The sequence below is a fragment of the Chiloscyllium punctatum genome, chromosome 32, assembly GCF_047496795.1.
Source record: "Chiloscyllium punctatum isolate Juve2018m chromosome 32, sChiPun1.3, whole genome shotgun sequence".
NCBI lineage: Eukaryota > Metazoa > Chordata > Chondrichthyes > Orectolobiformes > Hemiscylliidae > Chiloscyllium > Chiloscyllium punctatum.
Genome location: NC_092770.1, coordinates 18,623,806 through 18,641,332, shown reverse-complemented (window position 1 = coordinate 18,641,332; position 17,527 = coordinate 18,623,806). Strand labels below are relative to the sequence as shown.

At 40.4% G+C, this 17,527-nt stretch overlaps 1 protein-coding gene across 1 annotated transcript in view; it reads left to right on the top strand.

Annotated features, from left to right (window-relative positions):
* Positions 1-10,452, top strand: part of LOC140457947 (GLIPR1-like protein 1) — a 37,350-nt gene extending 26,898 nt beyond the window's left edge. The window contains exons 4-6 of the mRNA XM_072551798.1: positions 7,775-7,857; positions 8,007-8,033; positions 8,123-10,452. Coding sequence (XP_072407899.1) covers positions 7,775-7,857; positions 8,007-8,033; positions 8,123-8,223 — 211 coding nt within the window. The 3' untranslated portion in view covers positions 8,224-10,452. The remainder of the gene's footprint in view (positions 1-7,774; positions 7,858-8,006; positions 8,034-8,122) is intronic.
* The last annotated feature ends 7,075 nt before the right edge of the window (positions 10,453-17,527 follow it).

The window sequence follows — 17,527 nt, the reverse complement described above, 5'->3', positions numbered from 1 at the left end:
AGGTGTTTGCACAGGATGCTATTCCCTTGATGCTATGGAGGAAGAAAGCATTTCTCTAGTTTGGATGTTCTACTTACTGTTGACTAAAATAGATTTGAAGGGAGACCAGAAATACCACATAAACCAGCGATTTAAAGACTGAATTGAGGACATGTAGCTGTTCTTGGCATCAAGGGGCTTCAACGTGAGTGAGCAAGTGGTGTTTGCAATGGATGGAACATGTGTGGGAAGTCCTGTCAAGCAATACTGGGTAGAGGTACAGATGCTCAAAGAAGTCTGCAATGGACCATTGAGCTTCTGACAAGGGTTTTTTAAGGACAGCAGTAATCTAACACGGTTACAGTAAACGTTTCATGTGTGCAAGGCAGCCGAAGCGGAACATTTCGTTTATGTCAGTCTTGAGGTGGTAAAGTTGTTGAATAATATCCTCCTACCCCTACTGATCAAGAACATGATACTGAAGGACAGAAACAATGAGAGCTGAGAACATCCATGCAGAGTTGAGGAGGCTTAATAATGACAGACCTCAATTATCTTTCTTTGAAGCACAAGATTATGTTATCCAAAACATGGAGAAAGACTGGATTCCTCAGACCAGGAAGTTGGCTACCATCAGGGATGTGACTGTGTGTGTAATTGGGAATGTAAACCTCATTCTGAAGAGGCAGGCAGAACAGAATGCTACATAAATCCTTGCTGTCTGATTTCCACAGTAGGCCTAATGGCAGATCCCATCCAAGGGATGCTGTTAAATGATGGAATTGTGATCGGGCTGGGCACTCCAGATGAGATGTCCTTAACGACCATTGCCATCAGATAAAAAGACCCCATGGACCTTCGCTTCTGATCAGCTTTTAAACTTGATGAGCCTCCCACCAAGAACCAGTTGAGGGGGTACCTTCTGGAAAAGACTTTGTCTTACGTAGAGTGATAGAAACTTGCCGTACAAGTGTGTGTGAAATTTAATGAGATGGAAACACTGTCTTCATTTACATAGGGATGATGGGATCAACATTTGTTCCTTCAGCATCTGTTAAATTCTGTAAGCTTGATTAATGCCTCTTCATTCAGCCAAGTCACTGGTTTGTAAGGGTTCTAAATTCACTGACGGTGGTTCCAATGATGCTTTTACTTGCTTGCCACTTCCTGATGGGGTTTGTCACTGTCTTTTTCAAGCCTTTCTTGTAGACAGCTCCCTTGGCAGTGCTAGCTGACCCAGTGGAAGATGAGGCAGAGATGGAAGAGAAGGTAGTGACAGTCAGCATGACCATTTCTGAGAAGACGTTAGGTTACCCATGGAGATTGCCAGTTTCAGCAACAAAGCTGTTTACTTCCAACCAAAATGCTTGTAGGTGTCCTTAAACTGCTATTGTCATGGACAGTGGCTAAAGTGGAGAAGACATCTTTAACAACATTTTAAGGATGGATGTTGGTGGATTGGAGATGACTCAGAGGAGGCAGTTTACTTCTACTCACATGAAGTATGGGATGACTTTTAGTAAAAATTATGATTGGTTATTGTGATCTGGTAAGACAAGATTGTGAGGACAGATAACCATTAAAGATTCCTTATCTTAGGATCACACTGCATAACTGGGAGAAAGTCTAGAATTACCTGTAGAAGTATTTGGAACGAGGTGTGATTCAAGAATGATGAGTCTGTACATCTCCCACATTGTTCTTGTGAGGATGATAGCCTGCTAATTGTCAGGCACTCAGTGCAAAGACTCAAGGATGCTCACTGTCTACCCAGAATTGAGGAAGCGTTGCAAGTTCTCAAAGGTGCAAAGTATGTCTGCAGTCCTAATTAGACCCATGGTTATAAGCAAGCTATCCATTCTTGAACAAGATATTGAAAAGACTGCATTCCACACAGGCACAAAGGAAGCTATTTGGACTTTGTAATGCCCCTGTCACCTTCATGTATATGTTGGATAAAGTTTTTGGCATCCTTCATTTCGAGTTCCTCCTGTGTTTCTGGATGACTTACTCTTCTTCGACTTAACATCCAAGGAGACTCTTGTAAGTCTGCTTGGACTTCAGCAAATCTTTTGCCAAGGTCCCGTATGGGGGACTAAATAGTGAAGGTAAGGGCCCATGGGATCCAAGTAAATTTGGCTAACTAGATCCAGAATTGGCTGAATGGCAGGAAACCAAGTTTGATGGTCAAGGGATGTTTTTGTGACTGGAACCCTTTGTCCAGTGTAGTTGTGCAGTGATCAGTATTGGGACTCTTCACTGTATGCAATATATATGTCAATTTAGACTGAATATAGCAGGGTTCATGAGTACATTTGGGGATGATACGAAAATTGGTGGTGTGGTAAATAGTCAAAATAGCCTTAGATTTCAGGAGGATTGACATGGGCTCATCAATGGTAAATGGAATTCAATATGGATACATATGAGATTATACGCTAGGGCAAGATAAACAAGTTGTGGGGATATATGATGAAAAAAAGGACCTTGGAAATCATCAAGTTTCAGAAGAACCTTAATGTACATGTCCACCAATCCCTTAAGGTGGCAGGACAGGTAGACAAAGTAATTAAGAAGACTTATAGAATACTTGCTTTTATTAGCTGAAGCACAGAGTTTAAGACATGAAGGTGTTCCAGAATCCACATTATTAGGGGAATATGATGGCACTGAAGAGGGTGCAAAGAAGATTTATTAGGATGCTGCCTGGACTGGAGTATTTTAATTGTGAAGTAAGATTGATTGCGTGGCATTGTTTTCCTTGGAGCAGAAGAGACTGAGGGGGATTTTGATTGAGATATTTAAAATTATGAAGGGCAAAGATAGGATAGAAGGGAAAAAACTTTCGCTTAAGTGGGAAGGATGAGTGACTGGGAGCTATAGATTTAAGGTAAACAGCAGGAGATATGAGGAAAATGAAATTCACTCTGTGGGTGGTGGAAATCTGGAAGTCACTGCCTGTAAGAGAGAAACCCTCATAACATTTTAAGAAACATTTATGATACCGTAGCATATAAGGCCATGAACCAAGGGCCGGAAAATGGGATTAGAAAAGTAAAGTGGTTGTTTTTCACCAGCATAGACTAACTTGGCCCAAGAGCCTATTCCTGTGCTGTAGATCTGTAAGTTTGTGAAATCTAAAGACATTTTTATGATGCTGGATTCTTTTGAGCTGCACCAGAAGATCTGCTATGTCGTCCTGATCAGTGCGTATATATCTATGAGGAAATGTCAACCAGTTGTGATAAATATGTTGCACTAGGGTCATGGAGATATACAGCACAGAAACAGACCCTGCGGTCCAACCTGTCCATGCCGACCAGATTTCCTAACCTAATCTGGTTTCCTAACCTAACCAGCACTTGGCCCATATACATCTAAACCCTTCCTATTCATATACCCATCCGATGCCTTTTAAATGTTGCAATTGTACCAGCCTCCACTTCCTCCTGTGGCATATTATTCCATACATGCACCACCCTCTGTGTGAAAACATTGTCCCTTAGGTCCCTTTTAAATCTTGCCCCTCTCACCCTAAACCTATGCCCTCTAGTTCTGGAGTCCCCCACCCTGGGGAAAAGACTTTGTCTACTTATACGATCAATGCCCCTCATGATTTAATAAGCCTCTATGAGGTCACCCCTCAGCCTCCGACTCTTCAGGGAAAACAGCCCCAGCTTATTCAACCTTTTCCTATAGCTCAACCCTGGCAACATCCTTGTTAGTCTTTTCTGAACCCTTTTGAGTTTCACAACATCTTCCAATAAGAGAGAGACCAGAATCGCACACAGTATTCCAAATAGACAATAGGTGCAGGAGTAGGCCATTCTGCCCTTCGAGCCTGCACCACCATTCAATATGATCATGGCTGATCATCCTTAATCAGTATCCTGTTCCTGCCTTATCTCCATAACCCTTGATTCCACTATCCTTGAGAGCTCTATCCAACTCTTTCGTAAATGAATCCAGAGACTGGGCCTCCACTGCCCTCTGCATTGCACTTAGCCACCACTCTCTGGGTGAATAAGTTTCTCCTCATCTCTGTCCTAAATGGTCTACCCTGTATTTTTAAGCTGTGTCCTCTGGTTCGGCACTCACACATCATCGGAAATATGTTCCCAGCCTCCAGAGTGTCCAATCCTTTAATAATCTTATATGTCTCAATCAGATCTCTTCTCAGTCTTCTAAACTCAAGGGTATACAAGCCCAGTTGCTCCAGTCTATCAGCGTAAGGTAGTCCTGCCATTCCAGGAATTGACCTCGTGAACCTATGCTGCACTCCCTCAATAGCCAGAATGTCTTTCGTCAAATTTGGAGACCAGAACTGCACACAGTACTCCAGGTGTGGTCTCACCAGGGCCCTGTACAGCTGCAGAAGAACCTCTTTGCTTCTATGTGGCCTAACCAATGTCCTGTACAGCTGCAACATGACCTTCCAATTCCTGTACTCTGGCCAATAAAGGAACACATACCAAACGCCGCCTTCACTATCCTATCGACCTGCGACTCCACTTTCAAGTAACCATGTACCTGCACTCCAAGGTCTCTTGGTTCAGCAACGTTTCTTAGGACCTTACCATTAAGTATATAAATTCTGCTTTGATTTGCCTTTCCAAAATGAGTTATCAATTTCCTTTAAGTAAAATGTGATATGGTATCCATGTAACAACAGGACTGTTCCTTATCAGCTCCATGACCTACGTGAGTTATATGCAGTAATATTCAAGAGATTATTAGCCACAAAATCAACAAGTTGTCAGCATTTAGGAACAAGTAGCCATGAAAGCTTTATGACTTTACAGCATAGAATGAGGCTCAAATACAAGGCAAACGATGTCATTGTGTAACTGAAGAGCTAAAAGATATTAGTATTAGTAAAGATGTAGTACTTGGGAAAAAAAATTAGCTGGATTGAGGGGTGATAAATCTCCCTTTCAGATGAGCTTTATCCAAGGTCATTGACTGAGGTAGCAAAAGAAAGAGTGGATGGATTGGTGGTTATCTTTCAAAATTCTACATATTCTAGAAAGGTTTCTGTTGACTGGAACTAGAAAATGTAACCCCACTATTTTAGAAGGGAGGCTAAGGGAGAGAGAAAACTCTAGAACTTTGACAACTATAGTAAGGAAAATGTTAGAATCTATTATAAAGGATGTGATAACTGAACATTTAGAAAAGAATAGCAAAATTGCTCAGACTAACCGTGCATTTATGATAGGGAAATCATGCTTGATTAATTTATTTGAATTTTTTTGAGGATGGTACTTGCAACATAGAAAAAGGAGAACCAGGAGATGTGCTGTATTTGGATTTTCAGATAGCTTTTGTTTATGTCTCACAAGGAGGTTCATAAATAAAATTAGAGGGTGTGGAATGGGATAAATATTACTAGAATGGATTTAAAAATTGGTTACAGAGAGAAAGCATAGAGTAGGAATAAGCAGATCATTCTCAGGATTGCAGGTGAGGTATGCAAGAGTCTCTGCTACATCCACAACAATTCACAATGTAAATAAATTATTTGGATGTGGGAACCACTTGTAATATTTCCAAATGTGCTAATGACACTAAATAAGGTCACAGTTGTAACACTAATGTGCAGTCATACTTTCAAGAAATGGAGGAGAAAAACCAAGAATTTAGAGACTAGTTAATCTGGCATTTACTGACTGAAGATTGAATCTATTATTACAGAATGGATGACTGAACAGATTATTCAAGTGTTAGAAAATGAAATGTCTGTGGATGATATTTATGTGGACTTCCAAAAGACATTTGATAAACTCCTTCGTAAGATATTATATTAGCTAAAGTTGAATTGAAGGCAGTTTATTGACTCAGTACCAGGAGACAGCACATTGACATTATGGTTGGATGCAGTTATTAGCTGAATATTACTAGTTGCAAGGTTCTTTTTAACACACTTGAAGAATATTTTTCACCCTTCTTTCTTCACACTTTTTTATATTAAATATTAGGATTATGTGAGACCCCATTATTACTATTTGCATCGTATCAACTTAAACATGGACCCTCAGCAGATAAATCAGTACTCCTCCAACTTGTTTTGAGGCCAAAACATTGAACATATTCAAGAAGGACTTAGATTAGGTTCTTAGGGATAAAGGAATCAAAGGCTTTGGGAAGAAAGTAGGAGCAGAGAACTGAGTTGGATGACCGATCATGAACCTGTTCAATGACCGGGAAGGTTCAGTGGGCTGAATGTTCTTTTCTTATTCTTATCTTCTATGCTTGTACACCACTTAGAAGAACCACTGAGAGCAGCAAAGGCAATCTTAGTATATGTACACTTTGCTATGTATTCTTAGTTGGGGCATTTGAAATAGTTGGGTCATGAAGGATATAGGTTCCAGACCTGACTGGAGACTGATGGTTAGGGAACCAACACAAAAAATGGCTTTACCTTCACCTCAGCAATTTACCAGTCTCAGATATATCTGTCCATGACAGTGTTAGTAGGACAAAATACTGTGCAGTCCTGATGCAGATAAAGTATTTGCATTGAGAATATTCGCCATTATATTATAGAGGCATTACCATTGTGCTAAATGGGATAGATTTGGCAACTCAAAACTGAGCTTCCAATGAGACCTATGGCATATTGGCAATGGTATTTAGTGGGGAAGTGGTTTGCAGTGTCGTGATCCTGAGGTCCAGGTTACTCTGGAGGCAATGACTCAAATCCCACCATGAGAGCTGGTGGGATTTGATATAATCCACAGTGGAATTTGAATTCAGTTAATAAAATTGTGGATTTTTGAAAGAAATAAGTTTCACTGTTTAAAAATCTATTTGGTTACTAATGGCTTTTAGGAAGAGAAATTTTACATGTGACACCAATCTTTCAGCAGTGTGTTCAACTCTGAAATGCGATCTGAAGTAGGCATTCAGGCCACTCAGTTGTACCAAATCTCAATGAAGTCTAAAAGAAACGAAACCAGACATAACTCCCTTCCTGATAGTATTGTGAGCATGCCTATACCTGATGTACAGCAGTTGTTCAAGATGCCAACTCACTAAAAAGTATGCGTACTCTTCCCGTGACAATAAATCACATGAAATATCCTGGAGTCCCCACAGATTTTTTCTGTTTTATATATTAGTCTTTCCATATATTTTCCTGAAATACATTTTTTCACCTTATGGTTACCAGCTATAAATGTTTGCTCTGTGTTACGAGAGGAACATGTTTCTGATTTCAAAATTTTAGATTTTATTTCATTTTCCATCTCTTATTTTTGATATTTTTCACATTCCAGCAGCTTTGTTATAAATCCATTTTTGTGGTTTCCTGGTCAGCCAAGAACTCTCAGACCTTTCAATGCTCTTTCTTCTATTTTTTTTATATAGATTAGATTCCCTACAGTATGGAAATAGGCCCTTCAGCCCAACAAGTCCGCATCGATCCTCCGAAGAGTAATTCACCCAGACCCATTCCTCTCCCCTATATTTACTTCTGACTAATGCACCTAACACTATGGGCAATTTAGCAGGCCAATTTGCCTAACCTGCACATCTATGAATTGTGGGAGGAAGCCAGAGCACCTGGACGAAACTCAAGCGGATGCAGGGAGAATCTGCAAACACCCCACAGACAATCGCCTGAGGCTGGAATCGAACCTGGGTCCCTGGCGCTGTGAGGCAGCAGTGCTAACCACTGCTATTTATTTCTGTGATATTGTCTCGGGGAGCTCAATGCAAACTTTTACTAATGTTTTTTCAACTTACTATTATTATTAATAATTTGTTTTTCCAATTTCCATTTTCTTTACAGTGGAAATTACATTGGGGCTTTACCATATTCGTCAGGTACTTCTTGTGAAACATGCGCTGACAATTGCCGAGATAAATTATGCAGTAAGTTAAATATCACATTGTTTTCTTATGCCATTAGCTGCGTTGAAGCTTTCACATTTGAAAAAGCTGACTAAGTTGAAGGCAATTCCAGGAAATTATTTTAACCTTAGCTGCAACTTACACTTACATTTTTCCCTTTGTATTATTAGGAGATGTAAAGCGGGATGCTGTCAGAAGTAGGTGCCTTATATTTCTAAATATTTTTGTTTGTTGTTAACGTTGTTATAACAAAACAATTACATATCTTCTCTTCACCTTTTCGCAGAATACCCTAACTGGAATCCAAACTTTGGATCAGCCTCGATTTTCTCCTGTAACCAGCTGCTGCTATTTACCTCTATTATTGTGATATATGTTCTGCAGTAACTACCTAAATTTCAGGGATTTTTTTAAACTCTGATTTAGGCTGAGTGGATATAAAGTTCTGTGTTGCATATCCTCATTGTCGCTTTCTGTCCAACAGATTCACAAGTAATGATTTCATTGCAGTTTTCTGGTCAATTTCCAAGCTGGAATACCTGCCTTTTGCAAAGCTTTCTGTGTAGTGGACTACTGGAGTAAGAGAGACTATTTGAATGATAGGCAGAACTATTCAGATGTGTTTCTATAAATTTAGTGACCTTTATCTGCTCAATTGTTTTGAGTTGCCCGGAGCAAATTGGATACTTTGCATAATTAGTATTTAGCTCGCTAAGTCAGAATCTCTCCCTAAACTTACTTCAAATATATAATTGTTTTGTGGTGGAAAAAGTTTGTTAAATATTCTTGTAAACCTACTTGCACTATAAGGAATGCAGGTTTGATTTTTTTCCATGTAGTTTTCTGCCACCTTGTGAAGTTGAATTGCCAAAAAAAGAAAATTTATTCCAGTTCATCACTTTATTACAGAGAACATTTATAAGAAACCTTGCATGCCTTATGGATTATAATTTATGGCAGATTTTTGTTTATTGTTAGCTAAATATCGAGTTCCAATTAGTATAACTCTGATGAACTCAATATCAAACAAACATGAATATCAAAACTTCTGTGTGTTCTTTTTCCAATTAGCGGTTTAAGTGATTTGTCAGGTTTTCTTTCAGTTTGTTTAAAAACAATTATGGTGATTTTGCCTTTTTTTTTAGGTATGTGTAGTACCAGCTGGCACAGCATGCATTACCAAACCATTTAAATAGTGAGGTGTGCCATGTTTGTTACTTCTCTTGAGTTTCTTTTTACTATTGCAATAGGATTTCAGTTGACAGAACAAAAAATAGAAGATATTTGAAATATTCAGCGAATTAAACAATTCAGTGAAGGAAAGAAAAATATTGACTTTTCATGCTGAGTATTTTCAGCATTTTCTGTTTCTAGCTCCGATTTCCTGAATCCATAGTGTTAAAACATAATTAATCCATAGTAGTTGCAGTTTAACAGCACTAAAAATAAATGAGGGGAGATTTGTGACCGCCATGTTTTTTTGTATGAACAGTGATATGATTTAATCCCTTTGCATACTGAAAACAAGCAACCCTGAAGGTATACATAACGTATAAAAATATTATTTTGTGCAATTATGATATAACAGCATTAAACATCATGCTGGCAACTTACATGAAATAGTGTCACATGAGAACTGAAATATCAGTTGTGAGTTACTCGCATGAAGTGGGGAGGAGAGGTTTCCTTAACTAGTTTTTGTGAAGGATGTCTATTTTGAATTTCAACAAAAGATTTTAAAAATTCCTGTTGTCCTTTTAAATTGAGCGGACAAGATAAATACTTAATGTAACTCTTCTGCAGTTAAAATGGTTTTCTCAATGAAAGGGGCACTTTAGTGTAAATCTCTAAAAACATTCCTCTACCCACCCACATCCCCACCCTGGCCTTTTAATCAATCGAGAGGGCAGGGTGGACTGAACACATCAATAATAACATATACTGGCATATTGCAATGGGAATCCCTTTGCTTTTCTTATTCAGCACTTACACAGTTTCAAAATAAGAAATTGCATAGTTACCTCAAGGAAACCTTCAAATGAAATATACTAGCAAGTATAGGAGGAATTGACTTGATCTATGCAGATTCAAAAGTTCTGATCAATGAAATATTTATCTAAATGAATTGTTTACTTACATTAATTCCTATACTAAAATTCTATTTTACAGTGGGTGATAAATTTTTGAAATAATTTCTGATTGTACTGGTGGCAGTGTTAATTTTGTTGCTGTAAAATAGGAGTTATTGAATTGGTCATGTGTTATACGTTTCTCCCAAAAACTAGGAGAAGTGTAGGCATCAGAAATGAAAATTAGGTGCATCATAAACCCAATCCAGTATCATCCATTTTACTGAATGTTAAAATGACCTTGTGTCTGTACATTTTACAGCTCCATCTAAAATGACTTGTGTTTGACATTTACTATGTTTTAGGTTATTTTATATAGGATTAAAAACATACTTTTTACTTAGGAAAATAAAATTATCTGTTTTTGGAGTCTGCAGATAGATACTTAAGTCAGAAAATTCCCAGAATTAATTCTCTGTAATGTAAAATTCAGTGATTGTAAAATTCAATACATACTATAATTGTTAATAAAATGAATATTCTCTGTTGGTTATGAGGTCATTTTTTCAGTCTTAACACACAAAACAACTATATTTGTAATGGATCTGGTTTTCAATCATTCCAATATTTATTCTCACTCTCTTAAATATCTCTTCCACTGGATCTCTACACTTTTTTTCCATAAATTGTCTCATTAACATCTCAATTTGCTTCATACCATCATACTGTCCATCTGAATATGCTTTCCCTTTGGTGCGTTTCCTGTCTGAATTTGTAAAAAGCTATCTCTAAAGTTTTTCAGTTCTGATGAAAAATCGTCAACTCATTCATTCTTCTTGGATCTGTCTGATTCGCTTGTTACTTCCAATATTTTCTATTACTTCAAATTTCTGGTTTCTGTAAATATTTTTGTTTGAACCTTTATAAAACTTCTCAAATCACTTCCCCAGTTCCCCGCTGTTCCCAATTATTAACTCTTAACCATGGTCTCATCAGTTTTAAAGCCCGCTGCTAGTGAGTTAATTCCTGCAACCACATCCCTGCAGTACTATATTTGGAATTTATCACACATCTCTAGATATAATTTAAATATAACTGTAACTTTGTTTTAAATTCTACGAACAAGAAAGCAAAGCAGTGGTCTACCCACCACACTGCCTGATCATATAGTCATGATTTGGAGACGCCAGTGTTGGACTGGGGTGTACAAAGTTAAAATTCACACAACACCAAGTTATCTGATAAAGGAGCAGCACTCTGAAAGCTAGTGCTTCCAAATAAACCTGTTGGACTATAACCTGGTGTTGTGTGATTTTTAACTTTGATCACATAGTGTCCATTCCAGACAGATTATATGGGAACCCCTACATTTTTAGCATCAAGGACAGCAAAGAAGGTTACCTCGGATTACAATGAGATCTTGATCAGATGAACGAATGGGCTGAGGAGTGGCAGATGGAGTTTAGATAAATAAGAGGTGGTGTATTTTGGGAAAGCAAACCTTAGCAGGACTTACACATTTAATGGTGAGGGTCGAGGGAATGTTGCTGAACAGAAACCTTGGAGTGCAGCTTCATAGCTCCTTGAAAGTGGAGTTGCAGGTAGATAGGATAGTGATGAAGGCATTTGGTATGCTTTTCTTTATTGGTCAGAGCATCGAGTACAGGAGATGGGAGGTCATGTTGCAGCTATATAGGACATTGGTTCAACCACTTTTGGAATATTGCGTGCAGTTCTGGCCTCCTTCCTATTGGAAGAATGTTGTGAAACTTGAAAGGCTCGGAAAAGATTTACAAGGATGTTGCCAAGATTGGAGAATTTGAGCTATAGGGAGAAGTTGAATAGGCCAGGGCTGTCTTCCCTGGAGCGTCAGAGGCTAAGGGGTGACCTTATAGAGGTTTATACAATCACAAGGGGCATGGATAGAGTAAATAGACAAGGTCTTTTTCTTGGGGTGAGGAAGTCCAGAACTAGAGGGCATAGGTTTAGGGTGAGAGGGGAAAGATATAAAAGAGACCCAAGGGACAATTTTTCATGCAGAAGGTAGTGCGTGTCTGGAATGGGCTGCCAGAGGAAGTGATGGAGGCTAGTACAATTGCAACATTTAAAAGTTACCTGGATGGGTATATGAATAGGAAGGGTATGGAGGAATATGGGCCGGGTGCTAGCAGGTGGGACTAGATTTGGTAGGGATAATTGGTCAGCATGGACGTGTTGGACCGAAGAGTCTGTTTCCATGCTGCACGTCTCTATGACGTACAGCACATAAGGAAGTATATGTCAGGATTAGACATGATAGATCGAGTGAATCCTTAGAAGAGTATAAAGAAAGTAGGCGTATACTTAAGAGGGAAATTGGGAGGGTAAACGGGGACATGAGATAGCTTTGGCAAATAGAGTTAAGGAGATTCCAAAGGGTTTTTACAAATATATTAAGGACAAAAGGGTAACTAGGGAGAGAATAGGGCCCCTCAAAGATCAGCAAGGCAGCCTTTGTGTGGAGCCACAGAAAATGGGGGAGATACTAAATGAATAATTTGCATCAGTATTTACTGTGGAAAAGGATATGGCAGATATAGACTGTAGGGAAATAGATGGTGACATCTTGCAAAATGTCCAGATTACAGGGGAGGAAGTGCTAGATGTCTTGAAACGGTTAAAAGTGGATAAATCCACAGGACCTGATTAGGTGTACCTGAGAACTCTGTGGGAAGCTAGAGAAGTGATTGCTGGACCTCTTGCTGAGATATTTGTAACATTGACAGTCACAGGTGAGGTGTCAGAAGACTGGAGGCTGGCAAACATGGTGCCACTGTTGAAGAAGGGTGGTAAAGACAAGCCAGGGAACTATAGACTGGTGAGCCTGACCTTGGTGGTGGGCAAGTTGTTGGAGGGAATCCTGAGGGACAGGATGTACATGTACTTGGAAAGGCAAGGACTGATTCGGGATAGTCAACATGGCTTTGTGCATGGGAAATCATGTCTCACAAACTTGATTGAGTTTTTTGAAGAAGTAACAAAGAAGATTGATGAGGGCAGAACAGTAGATGTGATCTATATGGACTTCAGTAAGGCGTTCAACAAGATTCCCATGGGAGACTGATTAGCAAGGTTAGATCTCATGGAATACAGGGAGAACTAGCCATTTGGATACAGAACTGGCTCAAAGGTAGAAGACAGAGGGTGGTGGTGGAGGGTTGTTTTTCAGACTGTAGGTCTGTGACCAGTGGAGTGCCACAAGGATCGGTGCTGGGCCCTTTACTTTTTGTCATTTACATAAATGATTTGGATGCGAGCATAAGAGGTACAGTTAGTAAGTTTGCAGATGACACCAAAATTGGAGGTGCAGTGCACAGCGAAGAGGGTTACCTCAGATTACAACAGGATCGTGACCAGATGGGTCAATGGGCTGAGAAGTGGCACATGGAGTTTAATTCAGATAAATGCGAGGTGCTGCATTTTGGGAAAGCAAATCTTAGCTGGACCTTATACACTTAATGGTAAGGTCCTAGGGAGTGTTGCTGAACAAAGAGACCTTGGAGTGCAGGTTCATAGCTCCTTGAAAGTGGAGTCACAGGTAGATAGGATAGTGAAGAAGGCATTTGGTATTCTTTCCTTTATTGGTCAGAGTATTGAGTACAGGAGTTGGGAGGTCATGTTGCAGCTGTACAGGACATTGGTTAGGCCACTGTTGGAATGTTGCATGCAATTCTGGTCTCCTTCCTATCGGAAAGATGTGAAACTTGAAAGGGTTCAGAAAAGATCTACAAGGATGTTGCCAGGGTTGGAGGATCTGAGCTACACGGAGAGGCTGAACAGGCTGGGGCTGTTTTCCCTGGAGCGTCAGAGGCTGAGGGGTGACCTTATAGAGGTTTACAGAATTATGAGGGGCATGGATAGGATAAATAGACAAAGTCTTTTCCCTGGGGTCGGGGAGTCCAGAACTCGAGGGCATAGGTTTAGGGTGAGAGGGGAAAGATATAAAAGAGACCTAAGGGGCGACGTTTTCACGCAGAGGGTAGTGTGTGTATGGAATGAGCTGCCAGAGGAAGTGGTGGAGGCTGATACAATTACAACATTTAAGAGGCATTTGGATGGGTATATGAATAGGAAGGGTTTGGAGGGATATGGGCCAGGTGCTGGCAGGTGGGACTAGATTGGGTTGGGATATCTGGTCGGCATGGACGGGTCTGTTTCCATGCTGTACATCTCAATGACTCTGAGTGGTGCCAGGCCAAAGGCAAACCTTGCCTTGTGCTCTGTGGAAGGGTCACCGGACCCAAAACATTAACTCAGATTTCTGTTCACAGATGCTACCACATCTGCTGAGCTTTTCTGGCAACTTTTCTTTTGTTTCTGATTTACAGCGTCGTTTTTTCCATTTTTAAAAATCTGGACAAGTTGTGAGTATGACCAGATAACAAACTGAAATTAACATGGATAATGTGAAAGTATACATTTTGGAATGAAAAGCAGAAAGGTAAATTTTTAATTGAAGTTATTTTATGTTCACCCATAAGATGTTAGGTGTCACTAGCTGGACAAACATTTATTGTATGTCCATTGTTGCCCTTGAGAAGAGGATGGTGCCTTCTTGAGCTGCTGTAGTACACAATGCTGAAAGGGAGGGAATTTCAGGATTTGACCAACACAAAGATAACAATGATATAGTTCCAAGCCAGGATGGCGAGTGTCTTGGAGGAGAACTTGCACATGGTGGTATTCCCATGTATCAGCTGCCTTCATCTTCTCGATGAAACTGGTCGTGCTTTTGAAAGAAATTGTTTAAGTAGCTTTGGATGAATTTCTACAGTGTGTCTTCTCGATGGTATTTCCTACTGTTACTGAGTGCGGATGTTCGATAGAGTGAATTTTTGTGCATTTGGTGCCTATCAAGTGGCTGCTTTATTCTGGATAGTGTCACGATTGAGTGTTATTGGAGTTGCACGTATCCTGGCAACTGGGGAGTAATCCATCAAAATTTAGAGTTATGTCTTGTAGATGAACAGAAAACAGTGGAGTCAGAGACCTTGTGTATATTTAAGACCAAGTTAGATAGATGCTTGATCAGTAGGAGGATCAATGATTACAGGAAAATGCAGGAGGTGGGCATGAAGAATATTGGATATTATTGAATGGTGGAGCAGGCTTGAATACTCTTTCTTGTAGTCTTGTACAGGCTTTGGGAATCTTACAGGAGGTGAGTTACTTGCTGTGGTATTACTAGACCCTGAACTGTTCTTGTGGCCATTGCATTTATATGGCTAGTCCAGTTCATTTTCTGGTTAATGGTAATCCCCAGGATGTTGATTGTGGGGGTTTCAGTGATGCTTACACCATTAAATGTCAAGCGGTGGTGATTAGATTGTTTCTTATTGGAGATGGTTATTGCCTGCCATTTATATAATGCAAATGTTATTTGCCACATTTTAGTCCAAACCCGGATGTTATCCAGGTCTTGCTGCATTTGGCAATGGACTGCTTCATAATCTGAAGAGTCATAGATGGTGTTAAACATTGTACAATCATTGGCAAACATCTGCACATCTAACCTTATAATGGAGGGAAGGTTCATTACATTAATCTTTTTGATGAAGCACCTGAAAATGGTTAGGTCTATAACCCTACCCTGAGGAACTCTTGCAGAGATGTCCTGAAGCTGAGATGCCTGGCCTCCAATGACCATAACCATTTCTCTATATAACAGATATGACTCCAAACCAGGTAGTTTTCCTCCCACCGATTCTCATCGAGTCCAGTTTTACTTGGACTCACATTAGGAGAAAGTGAGGACTGCAGATGCTGGAGATCAGAGCTGAAAATGTGTTGCTGGAAAAGCGCAGCAGGTCAGACAGCATCCAAGCAGCAGGAGAATCGACGTTTCAGGCATTCCTGAAGAAGGGCTCATGCCTGAAACGTCGATTCTCCTGCTCCTTAGATGCTGCCTGACCTGCTGCACTTTTCAGCCACACATTTTCGGCTTTGGATTCACATCAGTCAAATGTGACCTTGATATCAACTGCATCACTCTCATCCCAGCTCTGGAATTCTGCTCTTTTCATGCTTCAACCAATGCAGTAATGAAGTCAGGAGTTGCATGTACTTGGCAGAACCTGTAAGAGCTTAGATCTGATTTTTTAGTTTAGCTCTGTCACTTGCTGCTAGTGCCTTTTGTCATTGGGGGTTGTGGGGAGAATGGCGCGACCCAATGAATGACAAAGGGTGTGGTTCTTGCAGCTGGCAGAGAGGGGACGGGAAGATGATCTTTGTGGTGGGGTCTAGTCTGAACAGTTTAAGGATGATATATTTGATGCGGAGATTGGTGGGATTAAAGGTGAGGACCCTAACTTTATTATGTTTGGTGGGGGGGGTGGGGGGGGGGAGGTTTAGAGAAATGGAGAAGGTGAGGTGTAGGGCTGTCTGGATGACAGAGTGGGGAAAAGCATGCTGTTTAAAATAGGTGGACATTTGGGTGGCTTGGGAGTGGAAAATCTCATCAGAGCAGATAACCTTGCCACCCATCCCCTGACTCCCTTTCCAGTCCCCCCATCTCCTCCCATTCCACCAACCAACCCTTCCTTCCAGCTACCAACTCGACTAACCAGATCATACCCACCACCTGTGTTCACCTACCATTACCTCACCATTCTGCCTCTCTCCCTTCTCTCCCCCCGACACCCTACCTTTATCTGCCGCTTCCCTTACCTTCACCTCCATTCCTGAAGATGGGTTATACCCAAAATGTTGACTTGTCCTCCTCCTCCTCATGCTGCCTGGCTTGCTGTGTTCTTCCAGCCTCCTGCTTGTATGCTTTGGATTCCAGTGTCTGCAGTTTTTTTGCCTCTATTTAAGTGCCTTTTGTCATGTAAGCAGTCCTTGTAACTTCACCAGGTTGACACTTAGATTTTAAATACGCTTACTGCTGCTCCTACTGTGTCCTCTTGGACTCTGAACTGGTGTTGATCCTCGAGCTAGATGGTAATGTATACTGTGCCATGAGGTTGGAGTTTGTTTTTGAGTACAATTCTGCTGCTGCTGATGACTCGCAATGATTCAGAGATGACTAGTCTTGAGTTGCTAGATCCATTTAAGTCTGACCCTTTTAACACTGATAGTGCCATGCAACATGATGTTAAAGTTGGACATTATCTCTGCAAGCACTATATGTATGTTCACTCTTGCCAGCAGTATCATGGGCAATTGCATCTGTGGCATACAGTACGGAAACTGATCCTTCAGTCCAACCAGTCCATGCTGACCATAATCCCAAACTAAAATATTCCCACCTACCTGCGCCTGGTCCATATACCTCCAAACATTTCTTATTCATGTACTTATTGTAACTGTCCCGTCCACCACTTTCTCTGGAAGTTCATTTCACACACAAACCACCCTTTGTTGAAAAAACTGTTGCCCCTCATGTCTTTTTAAAATCTTCCTCTCACTTTAAAAAATGTCCCCTGGTCCAGAAATGCCCCACCGTAGGAATAAGACAACTGCCACTCACTTCATCTATCGATGTCATGATTTTATGCACCTCAATAAGGTCAACCTTCAACCTCCTATGTTCCAGCCTATCCAGCCTCTCCTTATAACTCAAACCCTCCTTTCCCAGAAACATT